The sequence below is a fragment of the Natator depressus genome, chromosome 1, assembly GCF_965152275.1.
Source record: "Natator depressus isolate rNatDep1 chromosome 1, rNatDep2.hap1, whole genome shotgun sequence".
NCBI lineage: Eukaryota > Metazoa > Chordata > Testudines > Cheloniidae > Natator > Natator depressus.
Genome location: NC_134234.1, coordinates 145689809 through 145708443, shown reverse-complemented (window position 1 = coordinate 145708443; position 18635 = coordinate 145689809). Strand labels below are relative to the sequence as shown.

At 41.6% G+C, this 18635-nt stretch overlaps 1 protein-coding gene across 11 annotated transcripts in view; it reads left to right on the top strand.

Moving 5' to 3' along the window:
- DMD (dystrophin) overlaps positions 1-18635 on the top strand; it is a 1886383-nt gene that overhangs the window by 1783560 nt on the left and 84188 nt on the right. For all 11 annotated transcript variants that reach the window (XM_074968560.1, XM_074968534.1, XM_074968525.1 and 8 more), the window contains one exon: positions 1862-1923. In XM_074968560.1, coding sequence (XP_074824661.1) covers positions 1862-1923 — 62 coding nt within the window. The remainder of the gene's footprint in view (positions 1-1861; positions 1924-18635) is intronic.

Below are 18635 nucleotides of genomic sequence, written 5' to 3'. Positions count from 1 at the left end.
TCCCCTTGCTCCTCAAATGCAGGGACAGCAGTTGTGATCAGCCTTCCTGTGGGGCCTTGTGAAAGAGCTAGTCAGAGTTTGGCTCTCACAGGTTTCAAAACTTTTCCTGTCACTTTCTTGTAGCCTCTGTTTAATATATCTGGAGACTACGTGACCAGTCCTCTACTGGCAGGAGAATAAACAAATGACTTTTCAATCTCAGATTTCTATCATAATGTTATATATGATCACATATTTTCGTATCTTCCAGTTTAAAAAATCATAAAATATATAACCTTAGAAGGCATGAATCATTGTTACCATCACTAACTCACACTTTAGTTTGGTGGTTTTCTCTCATGATACATGCTCATTGGCATCACACTTTGTGATTGATTTCAATGCAGAGAATGTCTGATTTGCATTCTGGTCATACTGTGTATTCTGCAGGCATTCAAAATCCCTTTTTAGTTATTTTTGTGCTTCCCGAAGGCACTGCCTCTTGAAATTTGCAATGGACCTAGGGCAGGAGATGGAACTCCAGCTTGAGTTCCAAGAAACAGAAGCTGCAGCAACAACAACTGGGAAGAAAAAAAATCAATGTGTGGGATAGAACACATTGGGCTTAGAAGCAGTTTAAGCTGCTGCTGATTCAGTAGAATTTAACATGGGTTTTTGGCACAACCATTTGAAGTGGAATGTAGGACAGCAGTTGTAGCTGACATCTCACCCACCTAATTGAACAGTTAAAGTAGAACAGGTCAAATCCTTCATACATTTAATTGAAAAAACTGAAAAATAATTGACAAAACTTTTCATTAAATATTTTTTGCCATTTTCAAACAATTCTATATGGAGGAGAATAGGGTTGCTGTATTTAAAATGACAGGTTTCAGAGTAACAGCCGTGTTAGTCTGTATTCGCAAAAAGAAAAGGAGTACTTGTGGCACCTTAGAAACTAACCAATTTATTTGAGCATAAGCTTTCGCGAGCTACAGCTCACTTCATCGGATGCATACTGTGGAAAGTATAGAAGATCTTTTTATACACACAAAGCATGAAAAAATGGGTGTTTACCACTACAAAAGGTTTTCTCTCTCCCCACCCCACTCTCCTGCTGGTGGGGGGAGAGAAAACCTTTTGTAGTGGAAAACACCCATTTTTTCATGCTTTGTGTGTATAAAAAGATCTTCTATACTTTCCACAGTATGCATCCGATGAAGTGAGCTGTAGCTCGCGAAAGCTTATGCTCAAATAAATTGGTTAGTCTCTAAGGTGCCACAAGTACTCCTTTTCTTTTTGTATTTAAAATAAAGCCCATGTTAAAAATTTAATCTAGTCTAATTAGAAATGGAACCCAAACGACTGAACCCCCATAGTTTTGGGGTTGTGTACAGTTTAGATGTAAATATTGCATCTTGAACCCATCACTAAATATAATGGGCTAAATTCATACCTAATGTTACGACTAGACAATCGACCATTGGTCACACTTCCTGCTCTAATCTCCAAAGATGACATTGTGGCATTCTATACGTTGTCGCGGTTTAGATACTGCACTGCTTGTTATGTAATATGGTAGTTGGGGATAGAAATTTAGCTTCAACGCTGATGGCAGGAAACCCACCTATCATAAAAAAAACAACCAAACAACCAAAATTCATGTTTGTTTGTTTGTTTTGGTTGGGAAAAACTCCAACATCACTGCCATCACATACGCATATATACTGCTCTGTGAATAAACATTTAATCATTGAAATGTACACCTACTAAATATGGAAATCTATTTAAGGAAAGATCTCCAAAGACAAGTGTCTGACTGTCTTAGGGAAAGTTCTACCGTACATATTTCATTCTAAAACCTTCATATTTTATGTTTTAGCCATGAGACACAAACGACCTGCTGGGATCATCCTAAAATGACTGAGCTGTACCAGTCTTTAGGTAAGAGAGATCTACTAATTTCCTGTAATTAAAGTAATTGTTAAGAACGATGATTTCCAGGGATATTCCCCTGTGTGTTGTTCAGGAATTGAAGTTGAGTGAAGGTGAGACATATTCCAGGCCAAGATGGGATCAAGATAAGATTTTCTTTCAGAGGAATATAAAGAAAATAATTAACTTTAAATTAAATATTATATTGAGTTTATTTGTAATGCAGGTACCTCTTGCAGATTGTTTGCCTAGAAATTCTGGGGCAAAGAAATACATAAATAAATAAACCCAAGCTCTTATACCACCTCATCTATTTTTAAAAAGACTTAAGTTAAAATCAAGCCAAGTTACTGTGAATTTTGACTTCTTGCTGGTTGGAAGCCAATGGAAAGCATTTGCCAATCTGTGTTACCACTGCATTCTTTTCACAGTGTTTTCAATACTTGGAATGCCTGGTCGCTGTCATGATGTCATTGTGAGCATACAAAATAGTTGCCTATTATGACTTCAGGGTTTTCTTAAAGGAGTCTTGGATTTTATTAACAGGTGCACAGCTATGTGATGTAATGGACCTATCCATACCCCACTGTGGGCACACCTTGGTTGCAACTTAAAGCTTTCTTCTGGTTTTAATTGCCACTGCTCATATACAATAGAGGGCACAGTCAAAAATAATTTTTTCTTTCTTTAAAAAAATCATTAATATTTCTCCCCTTGTACAAATAAATCACTAGTAAAGAACACAGAAATGAAGTGAAGTGTAATAATCTAGACACTTTATTATTTTACAACACGCAGCATTTTCTAGTTTGCAAATAATGTAAAAATATAGCTGTGAATGTCAAAAGAGGGATAATGTATAAATTAAGGCTAACTGAGGGCAAAAGCTGAGCAAGTATTCTCTGGCCATATAGATATAACGTAATGCATTCATTTGCCTCCTTTATATTTCCATTGTAAAAGTGAATGGTTTCCCATGTTAGTTCCCAGTGCTGTATCTGAGATGCAAATACCATTTAGTGATGGATGGATCTCTAAAGTGTTTTGGGTATATCAGAACTATCCAGACTTCTTTAATTTGGAAATCACATGGAATTTTTGATGCTGTTGCTGGTCAGGTCCGAAATACCATGGTATTTCTCATAGTATTTACTGCTGTTGAACTATGTTTCTGTTGAAAAACAAGTGAAGGGGTACAGGAAAATGAGGGAGAAAAAAATTCTGTTTGAGGTCAGTTCAAGTATCAAATCAGTATCTAATACAATTTGCCCATCACCGTGAATGTTATCTAAATATCAAGTGTTCAAGGAATTTTTTACTTCCTGTGGTATAAAGGGGGAAACCATTTAGACAGATCCTCTTTACTTCCAGTTTATTCAAGAAAATTTTTCCTACAGTGGCCATTTTTCCTTTTAAAGAAGTATATTAAAGAAAAGTGTGAGAGAGGGAGACATTTAAGATATGTCGGAAATGGCAGTTTTCTTCTTGGCCAACATTTTTATTTCTCTTTTGGGATGGGATAAAAATGGTGATTACTGGTACCTACATATGCCAAGATCCACAAATGGATTTTGGAACCTAAATACATTTTGAAATCAATGCAAGTTAGTAGCCAAAATACATTTGTGGATCTGGGCCATAGATTTTAGCTGTGAATATGTAGTATGCATTTTTGCAAACTGGGTGTCGACATGTGGGAACAAGATGAGGAGGAGGTGTTTCTTTGTGCATCACCATATAGAGTCAAACTCTGACAACAATGCTGCTGAGTAACCTGCAGACTTTTGTTTTGGAATTGGGTATAATCAGCCCAGCCTAACTCTCATATAAATTGCATAATACCAGCATAACCCATTTACTCTTGAGCAGAACCCTTAATGTGTTTTTAGTGCTCTGCTTTGCCTCAGGTCAAAACTGGTAATAATGTGATGTTTGAAGTCTTTTGCAGACTTCAGTAATATTTTATATGAAAAGATATTATTAAAGCAGATTTTTGCATAGTACACTTATTAGTTCCTATTATCTCCCCACATCAGATTCTAAATTTTGTTTCTTGTTCATATGAAGGAGTTTCACTGAAGAGCTTTAGTTGTTATGTTGCAGATTACCTGGTTTTGTAGAAGTACAGTAACAGGTATGATTTCATAAGCCAGGTACACGCTATGCAAGGCCAAGCCCATCAACTATGTCAGAGTCTTCCTTCCCATTTTTCAAATTCCTGCTACTAGCCTGCGGGGAATAATCTTTCTGAATGATATAACTCTTTGTACATCCAAAATATTGACAGATGGGATTCCTTTCTATGAATTTAGCACACTTTTCCATTGCTTCTTGTACATCATGACTTGTGAGGCAATCCTTTTTGTGTAATTTACATCCTTACAAATTACTGAGAGCTTATTTTTTTCCAGTGACTAAGGAAAATAAAGATTACAACACCACACCTGAGGGGAAGCTAGCTTTCCTCCTACTCTTTTTTTCCCTGCAGTCACAGCGGACTTCTAGGGAAAATGGGGAGTGGGTTTCTGTGTCATTTCCCCCGTCACCCTCCACCAGCTCCAGTTCATGCACCTGGAAGTTACTGAATTTGAACTTTTGATCCATGAATTGAATTCCAAGTACCAAAAATAATTTCCCATCATATTTTTCTAGTATGGCTGAAGATTTTTTCTGTTCTGATCAGGTTTTTGGTGTTCATGAAAATAAAGATAAATCAAGCAACCTTTCATTCAGTTTAGATGTAATAAGATAATTATTTTACACTAACAGAAGAACATGCTGTTGTCATAGAGTATCAGACCACTGGTCCATCTAGTCAAGTATCCTGTCTCTAACAGTGGCTTCTTCAGAGGAAGGCAAAAGAAGGCTAGAGTATGCAATTATGTAATAACCTGTCTTTAGGGGAAGTTTCTTCCTATACCCCTCAGGCTGATGCCCTGAAGCAATAGAATGTATAGTGATAACCGTAACATTTGTTTTGGATTTGTTTCTTAACAAGTGCTTAAGAAATTACATACATTTCTCATTGGTTGGTCTTTATTATAAAGTTTTTCCTTTTGAACTGTTTTTATAAAGTGCTTTCCACTGTAGTGTTTTTCTTATTATTTAAACAATTAGCATATTGTACCATAGAGATATTTCTTACAATTCTTTATTTTGGTTTCTATTAAGTGCCTATTCCTGGCTCTAAACATGCTATTTTTTCACCCTTCATATAAAGTTACCATATGCCATAAGCACTCCATCAGTGCTGAATGGCTTTTTTGTTTGTTCCGTAATCACATTAAAGTGTCAGTAAGTAGCTGGGATAATGACCTCAGCTGCATCACTTAATTTACCTACTAGATGTTCATCCTCTTGTTATGTAAATGAAGTATATGGCAAAAGCAAATACTGTAATGGAAAAAGGTAGTAAAAATTAGTGATGTGTGAACTTCAGAAGGTTTAGCGTTTTGATTCTAGTACAGGTCCCACTGTTCGGATTCATATTGCAGTAGACACTGCCTGCACCCATCTCCAGTCTACACCCTCTCCAGTATTCCATTCACTGCTCCACTTGCTTTCCATTCCAACTGTGACCCTAAAATAATTTCATTTCTTCACCATTGTAAACTTCTTCTGCATCTTCCCTGATGCAGATTTCCCCACCTCTCTCAATATCTTAACGGTCCCAGGGCATCACTGCAATCAAATTTTGCACGCTTGTAGAAGTGTTACCTATTTACATTCTGTGTCCCAGAGAAAGCAAGAAGTTTAATTCCTGCTTCCCCCCAAAGTGTGAGAGAAAATAAATATTGAATAAATTCTCTCAGATTATCCTTTCTAGTGTCAACATTAATCTAGAAGCAGCCTGTCCTCTTGAGAATGATGGTACAATCCTTTTAAACTCATGCCTAAAAATGCACCTGTACTTTGTAATAATGGCCAAGTAAAACTTGCACTGTTGTGTCTTAATGTTATGCTCACTAGTATCACCCTCCTCCAACATTCCCCTGTAATGAGGGTATGAGTTTCCTCAAGATACATTAGTGTCACTGTAAACAGTAATTGCAGCAGCAGGATGCAGTCAGGAATATTGACATATGCATCTGTTCATCTCTAGGTTCTTTACTGTTTCACCAAGGTAAAATGATACAGGAGAATAAAAGGCATGCACAGCTCTTGCTACTGGTTGCTGGTTTTCCCCTGAATTCCCCTTTTCCCCACAAAGAATTTGCATAGCCTCTTATTACAAAGCTAGTAAATTTTACATGTAGACTTATGTTTCCTTCAGATTTTCTTCATATTTGGCATATTGATTTTCCATGTCTGCATTTATAAGACGTGCCCATCGTAAAAATCAAGCAACTTATTTTCCTCTGAAATCCAATCAGATTTGAATATGAGCTTTAAAAATGAATAAGAGCTTTAAAAATGTTGTGTATGCTTTGATGTCATTACTAAGGTGCTTATAATCTGGATAGTTAAATTAGTTTGCCCTCAAAAAAATAAGACTTTGTGGGATTCTCAAAGAGCTTCCGTGCTAGTCAGATCTAGTGATGGAGAAAGCTGAAGAGAGAATAAATGCTATTTTTCTTCCTGTTTGATTCCTGGGAATGCTTGAAATGGAAGTATAATAGTTTAGTTTTGGGGGCAAATGCTTCCCTTCTGAAAGCTCTCTTCTTTGGCATTCAAAAATAGGTTTTATAACCACACTGTTTGGAATCACTGTCATCTTTGCTGTGGCCATGTATCTATTTTTATTTAGTTATAGGCATGTCTGTGGAACTGATCATGGTAGTATCCATGCATACCTCTGAATGCATGATTCAATTGCTATGAGGGTCTATAAACTAATGAATATAACTTTTTGCACAATGTAGGGGAGACCTAGCATGGTGTTTGTATCACATCATGTGAGCTCCTAGCTCTCTCTCTTGCGCGCTCGCTCTCTCTCTTTCTTTTTGTTCAAGTGCTGGTCCCTGTGTGTGTTCCTCTGTGGGATATGCATGTGCAGGCATTCTTGCAGGCATTGTCTGTTGGTTCCCACCTGTGCCCTTGCTCTCCTCGTGCTCTGCACCAATGATACAAGGGGCAACTGCCTCTCCAGTTTCTTTTGACTGCTGCATGGCCTGAGTTGGAACACTCCAGTGTGCAGAGCTGATCTCCCTCTCTTCCTGTAAATATTTCAAAGCTTTATATAACTCTGAGTTTTATTGTTAGTATTGATAGTAGTTTTACAAGTTTAGCTAGTCATTAGTTAGAATCCCCTCTAGGGTTAAGTCTCCCATTGAAGGACTTAAATTATGCTCTGGATACTAGGCTTCAAAAAACAGTCTTCTATCCCCTCTCCTTTTCAGTCAGTGACAACCAATAGCGTTGCCTGTACTGCCTTGGAGAAGGACATATCTCTGCTAAATGCAATATCTGCTGCTCTTTCCCCAGCCAAATGCAACAAGCACAAGAATCTGGCTTCAGAAGTACCTTATGGAGTGCTGAGTCCCCCATCAGAGTTGGGCTTGAGACACCCCTCCTCACCTTGTACGTTGTCCAGAGTCATCAAGGAGTCCACTTCCTATCACAGTGTTTGACTCAGGAGCAGGAAAGAGCAGGGCTAAGGACCCTTCATCTAGGCCTTCTCACAAGAGTAGGGGACACTGTCATAAGCGTAAAAGCAGATCCCCTCCTAGATCTAAGAGGAGGGATCCCTCCCCGACTGTCCAAGTCGGGCAAGTCTTTGTGTCCAGGGTACAAGAACATAGCCTCCCCCCACAAGCTTCCTGGTCACGATTAGAAGGTACATTAGGAGATGCAAGGCTCCTACAATACCAGCCTCTACACCAACTGTGGTACTGACTAAGATGTAGCACTGGGAACCATAGAACCAAGAAACTGTCAGGACTGACAAAAATCACTTGGTGAGAGATTCATTCATCAACTCTACCATCTCATTCCCATAGAGAATCACCAGCTACTAAAAGTCTTCTCACACTGATTCCAGAGATATAAGGCAACAAGATGCAACTTACAGAGGGGCCAGTGACTCACATCACTCTAGAGCAGGGATTCTCAAACTTCATTGCACTGTGACCCCTTTTTGACAACAAAAATTACTACATGACTCCCGGAGTGGGGACCTGAGCCCACCCAAGCCCCACCACCGTGGGCAAGGGGGAAAAACCCCAAGCCACACCACTCCGGTTGAGGGGGGGAAGCCCAAACCCTGTCACCCAGGGCTGAAGTCCTTGGGCTTTGACCCGAGGCAGTGGAGCTCGAGCTTTGACTTTGGCCTCAGGCGTTGAGCTCGGGCTTTGGCCCTGGGCCCCAGCAAGTCTAATGCCAGCCCTGGCGACCCCATTACAATGGGGTTGTGACCCACTTTGAGTTCCTGACCCACAGTTTGAGAACTGCAGCTGTCGAGTATATCTTCACCCTCCGAGATCCACAATCTCTCCTGTTATCGAGACTAATTCTCACAGGGGAGATTCTAAGGCCAAGAGGAGCCAGGGATTCAGGAATTCCATCTCCTATCCCATCCCGTAGCCATAGCTTTCCATCAGCTGTACTGATGGCACTGCAGATGGAGCTGGATCCAACTTTTGCATCATCGGGAGAGTCAGATATACTTGTGGAACCACCACCTTCGCTTCTGGGAGATCAGGCCAGAGAGGGGATCAAGAACCAGCCTCGTTCACTCAAGCAGCAACCTCCTCCTAAGGACTGGTGGTACTCAATGCCTTGGCGACCACTGCAACCTGTTTTCAACCCCCTTATACTGGCCTTAATTGGACCCATGAGAACCATGTTACTTAAAGTACTCTCCACCCCCGCAAGAGGTCAACACAACCTCACCCTAAGTCTATGGAAGAAGAACCAGATCTGCTGGTACCACCAGGTGTATCATCTTCCTCACCCAATGAGATGGTTGCTCCAGCCTTGCCAATCACAGGCAATTCCAGGAGCTGCTACAGAGAGGAGCAGAAGGGCTCCCAAGCTCCTGAATGTCTTGCATCCCATGTAACTCTTTGCACTCACTGAAAGATTCTAGGGCAATTGTTTGCTCCCTGTGTACTCCGGCTCCAAAGTGGAAATACAGTAAGCAGCCTTACAAACTGAGGCCTTTACCACAACCTTTCTACCAGCAGTGCTCTTACAAGCTGCGTTCCTTCCACGTCAACTATAGCTACCCAGCCTCATCCCCAGCCAAAAGACACTTTTGATGGAATGCTCAGGAGCTGAAAATCAATTATTCCGAGGTCTGCTTTGGTTCCCACCTAGCACAATTTTCCCACAATTGGAGGACAATAGCAATGGACAAGTAGGTGCTGGATATCATCCGTTCTAAATATACCACCAAGTATTTCTCCCCATCAAAACTGCCATCCCTCTTCAGGGACTGTTCTCACTAGGAGATCCTCCTTTGAGAGGTAGAACCTCTCCTCCATCATCGTCATTATCAAACCCACACAGGATATTCAGGACCATTGTGCCAGGCAGAGTGACTATGGTTGATGGCATTGTGCAGCACCAGGCTTTGTGAAGTGAAATTTCCAGATCTGACTCAATCCTGTGAATGCATGAATCTGTAGGGTGGCCCCATGGGTCAGGGCTTGCACCCCTTTGTACGTCAATGGAGAGTTTGAGAGCACATTGTGCTGGGGAGTTTTTGCCCATCCTGGCGACATGGCCAAAGAGCATGCAATGCCACTTGTGAATATAGTGAGTGATTGAAGGGGAAGACCAATTCTCTGTGAGATTGTGACATTTTGCACAAAATCAGACCACTTTATGCTCAGGATGTGGTGCTGACAGTGCGTATTGAATGCCTCTAGATTCTCCAAGCCTGCTTGAAAAGGGGTCCAGGTTTCTGATCCATATATCAATGCAGGTAGTATACAGGTTTGATAGATCCTGAACTTTATCTCAGCACAAAGATGTTTTTGCATCCATAACTGAGATATGGACTTTATGCGAGAGGCAGCAAGATCTATTCATCAAAGAACATCTGATTTGCTGTGACTGTTTTTACTCTGCTTGCAGCCTAGGTAGATGAACTCATCAATGCTCTCCACAGCATTCGACCCCACCTGCATGGGGGATTCTGATGGTGTAGCTCTGAGGTTCTGGCCTTGGTCTTCTGCCATGAGACGTTGTTTCACAGAGTGGGTGGAATCTTGGAAACCTTGGAGGTGGGGCTCAGATTCTCTGACCTCCCAAATGGCCCATTAGTTCCCAAGTCTTCTACAAATGTCAACCCCTTCAACTACCAGCATTCAATCCTTCCTGGATCTCTTGACTGGGAGTTCTGTTGGAGGAGAAGGTTTTTGTATTTGTAGTATTTGTATGTGTAGAGGCTTGTAGGGGCAGTGTGCTGGGAGAGAAGCTGAGCCCTGATTAGGGGACGGGGCTTCTCTGACTAGGGGTCCTAAAAGGTAGCCAGCCAGTCAGGCAGCAGCACAGACAGCTGCAGCGGCACAGGAGCCAGCAAACAGAGCTGTAAACAGGGGAGTTTTAGTGGGAGTTCTGTTGGAGGAGTTTGTCTTGTGGTGCTTGTTTGGGATTTGGTTTTGCTGTGGGTGCTGGTGTTTTGGTGGTGTGGTTTGTGTTTCCCATATTAACAGGATTTAGGTGGGAGGGCTATGACAGATACAGAGTCAGCAGTGGGAGTGACCCATGTAGTGGAAGACACAATGAGGATGACTGGATGTGGAAGCTGCAGTATGTACATGATCCTGGAGGGGGCACCTGGAAAGAGTTTCGTCTGCATGAAATGCCATCTGATAGAGCTGATGAAGGAAAAGATCCAAGGTTTGGAGATGCGGGTGGAAAGTCTGGTTGAGTTTAGGAAGGGGTTTGAGCAGATTATGGAGCAAAGACATGAGGTATCTGAAGGGAAAAGCTCAGACTTGCAGGTGGAATTAGGGCTGGGGAATTCTGAGGGGAGACTGGATGAGGAAAGCGATCAGTGGAAGCATGTGACTAAAAGAACCAGGCAGAGGAAAAGACGGGCTAGTGAAAGAGAAATAGAGCTCAAGAACAGGTTGGCAGAGTTGGAAAATGAAGAAGGGGCTCAGCAGGTAGTCGCTGAGGGTGGAAGGGCAAGGAAGAAGAGAAGAGCAGCTAGTCCTACAGGAAAAGGGGAAGAGTCAATGGATACTACACCAAATATGAGCCCCAGGAGGATACAGGATGGGTTGAAGAGGATTACTAGGGAGAATAGGAATGGAAAGAACTTGCTGCCAGAGGGAACAGGGGATAGACTGGAGAATAGCACCGTCACCAGGAAAAGGCAGGTCTATGTGATCGGGGACTCTTTACTGAGAAGAATAGACAGACCTGTAACCAGAGCTGATCCAGAGAACAGAAGGGTGTGCTGTCTTCCAAGTGCTAAGATACGGGATGTAGACCTTGTTAGGGGGCTTATTCCTTCACCCACCTACTTCCCTGGTTCTTCTCGCATGAACAGAGAGCAACAATACCCGAAGTCCAAAGGTGCAAACAATTCGATGTTTATTGGGGTGAACTTCCAGCAAGCATGATTCCAGTTTCCTTCCTTAGTATCCTCCTTCCCAGCTCTGACACCACAGAGCCTTACACCTGTGTCCCTGTTCCCATTTCTCCCTTTAACCAAACATTATTCCAATTTCCTTACTCCCATTCCCTGTTCCCATTTCCCCCTTTAGCAAAACATGGTTCCCATTTCCCCCTTTAGCAAAACATGGTTCCAATTTCTCCACCCCCATACCCTGTTCCCATCTCTCCCTCACACACACCCACCCCCTCCCACCAAGGCCCCCTCACTTCCTCATTGACTACAGATTATATAGTAAAACCTCAGTTCTGCTTAGCTATACCTTAACCAATCATTTTCCTGACATTTAACTAACCAATCCTAACATATTGTAACATGATTATGTAACCAATTATATCCCACCACCTTAATTAGTTTACACCCAGCAAAATTAATTATACAGCAGACAGGAACAATCACAGAACCAGACAGAGATTATACAGACAAACAATAGCAAAGTAGGAACTATAATGACAAAACAATACAGAAATGAGGATTTCACATCCCAGTATTGATAAGTGAGTTCTTGCCAGACAGGATGCTGTTTCCTTTTACATTTTCTAGGCACTTCCCTTTCTCTGGAGGTGATAGGCATTATCAGGACAGGATTGTATTCCTAACAGCCCAATAGCACCTTCTTTCAATGTGACTAGTTTGGAATGTGAGGATGTGACCTGTCGCTTCCTAGCTTATGGCTGCCTCCGCTGCTTAGCCAAAGGCCTTAGCCTAAGCACAGGGCCTCAGACTGTCACAGTAAGAGAAGGCCCTTACACCAGCAGACAGTGATTTTGATTCTTTCTTTTATACTTCTAGAACTAGCCAAGTGATAAGAATACCCCTAAATTCTTAAAGTACAGGCCTTTACAGACAGGCCTGAATATCTATATCCTAACAGACCTGAGGTTGAAAAGGATCCTAAAGGGAGCAGGAAAGAATCCCCTAGTTATCCTTCATGTGGGAACAAATGATACGGCTAGATTCTCGCTGGAAAGTATTAAGGGAGACTATGCTAGGCTGGGGAAGACGCTTAAGGAAATCGAGGCTCAGGTAATCTTTAGTGGGATTCTGCCTGTTCCTAGAGAAGGGCAACAAAGGTGTGACAAGATTATGACTATCAACAGATGGCTTAAGCAGTGGTGCTATAAGGAGGGCTTTGGGATGTATGGCCACTGGGAGGCATTCATGGACAGAGGACAGTTCTCTCGGGATGGACTTCATCTGAGTAGGGAAGGAAATAGACTTCTAGGATGGAGGCTGGCACAACTGATTAAGAGAGCTTTAAACTAGGAATTTGGGGGAGATGGTTGGGAGATGTCCAGGTAATCTCCACGCTGGATATTAGCATTGAGAGGGAAGAAAACAAAGTAAGAAAGGATACAGCCGTGGGTAGGAGGAAGGGCAGTGTAGATACCAGTCTAATAGGTCATACTGGCTGTAGAATGACCGTGCCTAATAGGGTACAGAATGTGAGCGAGGCCAAACAGCAAACATTAAGATGTTTGTACACCAATGCGAGGAGCCTAGGTAACAAAAATGGAGGAACTAGAGCTACTGGTGCAAGAAGTGAAACCAGATATTATAGGGGTAACAGAAACATGGTGGAATAGTAGTCATGACTGGACTACAGGTATTGAAGGGTATGTGCTGTTTAGGAAAGACCAAAATAAAGGTAAAGGTGGTGGAGTAGCATTGTATATCAATGATGAGGTAGAATGTAAAGAAATAAGAAGCGATGGAATGGATAAGACCAAGTCCGTCTGGGCAAAAATTACATTGGGGAAGAAAACTATTAGAGCCTCCCCTGGGATAATGCTTGGGGTGTGCTATAGACCGCCGGGATCTAATTTGGATATGGATAGAGCCCTTTTTAATGTTTTTAATAAAGTAAATACTAATGGAAACTGAGTGATCATGGGAGACTTTAACTTCCCAGATATAGACTGGAGGACGAGTGCTAGTAATAATAATAGGGCTCAGATTTTCCTCGATGAGATAGCTGATGGATTCCTTCATCAAGTAGTTGCTGAACCGACTAGAGGGGATGCCATTTTAGATTTGGTTTTGGTAAGTAGTGAGGACCTCATAGAAGAAATGGTTGTAGGGGATAATCTTGGTTCAAGTGATCATGAGCTAATTCAGTTCAAACTGAATGGAAGGATTAGCAAAAATAAATCTGCAACTAGGGTTTTTGATTTCAAAAGGGCTGACTTTCAAAAGTTAAGGAAATTAGTTAGGGAAGTGGATTGGACTGAAGAACTTATGGATCTAAAGGTAGAGGAGGCCTGGGATTACTTAACTTCTGCAGCTTCGATTTAATTAGAAGCCTGCATCCTAAGAAAGGGGAAAAAATTCATAGGCAGGAGTTGTAGACCAAGCTGGATGAGCAAGCATCTCAGAGAGGTGATTAAGAAAAAGCAGAAAGCATACAGGGAGTGGAAGATGGGAGGGATCAGCAAGGAAAGCTACCTTATAGAGGTCAGAACATGTAGGGATAAAGTGAGACAGGCTAAAAGTCAAGTAGTGTTGGACCTTGCAAAGGGAATTAAAACCAATAGTAAAAGGTTCTATAGCCATATAAATAAGAAGAAAACAAAGAAAGAAGAAGTGGGACCGCTAAACACTGAGGATGGAGTGGAGGTCAAGGATAATCTAGGCATGGCCCAATATCTAAACAAATACTTTGCCTCAGTCTTTAATAAGGCTAAAGAGGGTCTTAGGGATAATGGTAGCATGACAAATAGGAATGAGGATATGGAGGCAGATATTACCATATCTGAGGTAGAAGCGAAACTCAAACAGCTTAATGGGACTAAATCGGGGGGTCCAGATAATCTTCATCCAAGAATATTAAAGGAATTGGCACCCGAAATTGCAAGGCCATTAGCAAGAATTTTTAATGAATCTGTAAACTCAGGAGTTGTACCGTATGATTGGAGAATTGCTAACATAGTTCCTATTTTTAAGAAAGGGGGGAAAAACGTGATCCGGGTAACTACAGGCCTGTTAGTTTGACATCTGTAGTATGCAAGGTCTTGGAAAAAATTTTGAAGGAGAAAGTAGTTAAGGACATTGAAGTCAATGGTAAACGGGACAAAATACAACATGGTTTTACAAAAGGTAGATCGTGCCAAACCAACCTGATCTCCTTCTTTGAGAAAGTAACAGATTTTTTAGACAAAGGAAACGCAGTGGATCTAATTTACCTAGATTTCAGTAAGGCGTTTGATACCGTGCCACATGGAGAATTATTAGTTAAATTGGAAAAGATGGGGATCAATATGAACATTGAAAAGTGGATAAGGAATTGGTTAAAGGGGAGACTACAGCAGGTCCTACTGAAAGGTGAACTGTCAGGCTGGAGGGAGGTTACCAGTGGAGTTACTCAAGGATCAGTTTTGGGACCAATCTTATTTAATCTTTCTTACTGACCTCGGCACAAAAAGTGGGAGTGTGCTAATAAAGTTTGTGGATGATACGAAGCTGGGAGGTATTGCCAATTTAGAGAAGGACTGGGATATCATACAGGAGGATCTGGATGACCTTGTAAACTGGAGTAATAGTAATAGGATGAAATTTACTAGTGAGAAGTGTAAGGTTATGCATTTAGGCATTAATAACAAGAATTTTAGTTATAAGCTGGGGACCCATCAATTAGAAGTAACGGAGGAGGAGAAGGACCTTGGAGTATTGGTTGATCATAGGATGACTATGAGCCGCCAATGTGATATGGCTGTGAAAAAAGCTAATGCAGTCTTGGGATGCATCAGGAGAGGTATTTTCAGTAGGGATACGGAGGTTTTAGTACCATTATACAAGGCACTGGTGAGACCTCACCTGGAATACTGTGTGCAGCTCTGGTCTCCCATGTTTAAGAAGGATGAATTCAAACTGGAACAGGTAGAGAGAAGGGCTACTAGGATGATCCGAGGAATGGAAAACTTGTCTTATGAAAGGAGACTCAAGGAGCTTGGCTTGTTTAGCCTAACTAAAAGAAGGTTAAGAGGAGATATGATTGCTCTTTATAAATATATCAGAGGGATAAATACCAGAGAGGGAGAGGAATTATTTAAGCTCAGTACCAATGTGGACACAAGAGCAAATGGATATAAACTGGCCACCAGTTTAGAATTGAAATTAGATGAAGGGTTCTAACCATCAGAGGAGTGAAGTTTTGGAATAGCCTTCCAAGGGAAGCAGTGGGGGCAAAAGATCTATCTGGCTTTAAGATTAAACTCAATAAGTTTATGGTATGATGGGATAACATGATTTTGGTAATTAATTGATCTTTAAATATTCATGGTAAATAGGCCTAATGGCCTATGATGGGATGTTAGATGGGGTGGGATCTGAGTTACCCAGGAAAGAATTTTCTGTAGTATCTGGCTGGTGAATCTTGCCCATATGCTCAGGGTTTAGCTGATTGTCATATTTGGGGTCGCGAAGGAATTTTCCTCCAGGGCAGATTGGAAGAGGCCCTGGAGGTTTTTCGCCTTCCTCTGTAGCATGGGGCACGGGTCACTTGCTGGAGGATTCTCTGCTCCTTGAAGTCTTTAAACCACGATTTGAGGACTTTAATAGCTCAGACATAGGTGAGAGGTTTTTCGCAGGAGTGGGTGAGTGAGATTATGTGGCCTGCATTGTGCAGGAGGTCAGACTAGATGATCATAATGGTCCCTTCTGACCTTAGTATCTATGAATCTATCACTCGGGAGAATGCAAGGTCAAGCATCCCAATCTGGATTCTCTTCATCTCCCGGCTTGGTAGTTGGATAGGTATCAAACCTAGAACATTGGCTTGCTCACCTTCCAAGCAGCTTTCTTTATAATAGCAGAAAGGACTCCACCAGGCAATGTTCCCTAGCCAAGTGGAAAATTTCTCTGTCTGGGTCGAGCAAAACCATATGTCACCAGAGACAGCAAATATTCCCATTATTTTGGACTGTCTCCTTATCTCAAGATGACTGGTCTCTTGCTCAGCTTGCTATAGGTTCATGTCTCATCTGCCAACAGATAGCTATTTTAATGATCAAGTTCCTAAAGGGTTTGATAAGAACCTTTCCATCAGTAACAAAACCAGCCCCTCACTGGGATCTTAATGTAGTACTTTTGACACTCACTACACCTCCCTTTGAATTGCTCAGTGTTCAATGTCTCACTTTTCCTTGTTGCTGTCATTTCAGCCAGAAAGGAGGGTGAAACTGGGGGCCCAATGGTCAATCCACCAAATAAAGTATTATAGAAGAATAAAGTCTTGCTGTGACTACACCCCAAATTCACCCCTAAGATTCTTTCAGAATTTTACATAAACCAGTCAATTCACGTACCTGCGTTTTTCCCAAAGCCCCATGCCTTTAGCAAGGAGAAGAGACTTCTTTTTCTTTGACCTGAGATGAGCATTGGCATTTTACCTGCAGAGAACAAAACCGATCAGAAAGTCACTTAAACTCTTTGTTGTCATAGTGGAAAGAGTATGAGGACAAGCGATATCCTCTCAGAGAATCTCCAAGTGGATCTTTGGCTGTATCCTACTGTCACAGCTGAGGATGCCAAATTCAGGACAAACTGCTGAGAAATAGGGCAAACACAACCCGAAACTGGTGATTATTCTTTCATAAGATATACCAAACCAGCCACAAAAGTAAAGTCCTGTTTCACCACACTGGCTAACAAGAAGTCATAAAAGCAGTTTCCTTGGGTATTCCAGTTCTTATATCACCATCAAAAACACTAAATTCAGAGATGAGTGGTTCTTTACAACCAGTCTCAACAAATGAAAGGTTCTTCTGATCCCAAAGGACTAGCCGCACACCCAGGTCAATATATAACTTAGATCTTACCCAAAAATCATGCTGATGCCAATCCTTTAGTATCTAAAATCTAAAGGTTTATTCATAAAAAGAAAGAAAGGTGAGTACTGAAATTGGTTAAAGGAATCAAATATATACAGTAATTGCAAAGTTCTTGATTCAGGTTTGTTGCAGTGATGGAATAAACTGCTGGATTAAGTCAAGTCTCTGGTTGCTTCCAAATCATTGGAAGGACCTCAGTCCCTTGGTTAGAATGTTCCCATTAGTATAGTCCAGAGGTTTGGGCAAGAAAGAGGCAAAATGGAGGTGTTTTCAGGGCCTTTTATAGCTTCAGCCATGTGGAGGGAAACCCATTGTTCTTACTGTGGAAAATTACAGCAATAAGATGGAGTTTGGAGTCACATGGGTAAGTCACATGTGCATGCATTTCACCTAGTCACAGAAGGAAATTCCATTAAGTGTAGATGGGCGTCTCCCATGATCCGTTGTCAGTTAAATGTTCTTTAAATGGGCCACTCAATTTGAATAGTCCCTCCAAGATGTCCTGGCTAGCTACCTTGTGGGTGTTCTCCCAAGAGCAAACATTTGAAATCCGGGTATAGAGCCAATATTCATAATTTAAAATACAAAAATGATGCATGCATGCCAATAGCATAATCATAACCTTTTCATAGATACCTTACATGCCACATTTTGTATAAGATTTGTTGCAAATATATAATAGTGGTTGCAACAATGATCTATATGGTCATATTTTAATCAGATGATGTCACACCTCCTTTGTCAGTTGGCGCGTTTTCCTTCCCCATGTGAGGTAAGGGCTCGCTCCACAAAAGCACAGGCAGCCTCAGTAGCGTTGCTTCATAAATACTCTGCTTCATACTTGCAAAGCAGCAACATGGAGTTCCATCCACAAGACATTATGCCTTGGTCCAAGCCTCCTCCACTGACACATCCTGTGGGACAGTAATTCTGTGAGCATTTATACCGCCTCCGCCCTTGTACCTCCTCCTCTCTGAGTATTGCTTGTGAATCACCAACAGTGGAATACACATTGGGACAGCACTTGAACAAAGTGAAGTTACCTATCTTATTGTAACTGGAGTTGTTCAAGATACGTGGTTCTTATCTGTATTCCTCTACTCGCCCTCCTTCCCCTCTGCTTTGGGTCATGACTGGCTTCAGGATAGAGAAGGAACTGGAGAGGCAGTTGGTCGGCACTGCACCTTATATCCTGAGCACAGTACACAAGGAGAGCAGGGACCAACTGACACAATTAGCAAGAATTCCCTGGTCTCAGGTGCATGCAGCATATGCATACCCCACAGTGGAATACTGATAGGGACCACACATCTCAAAGAACT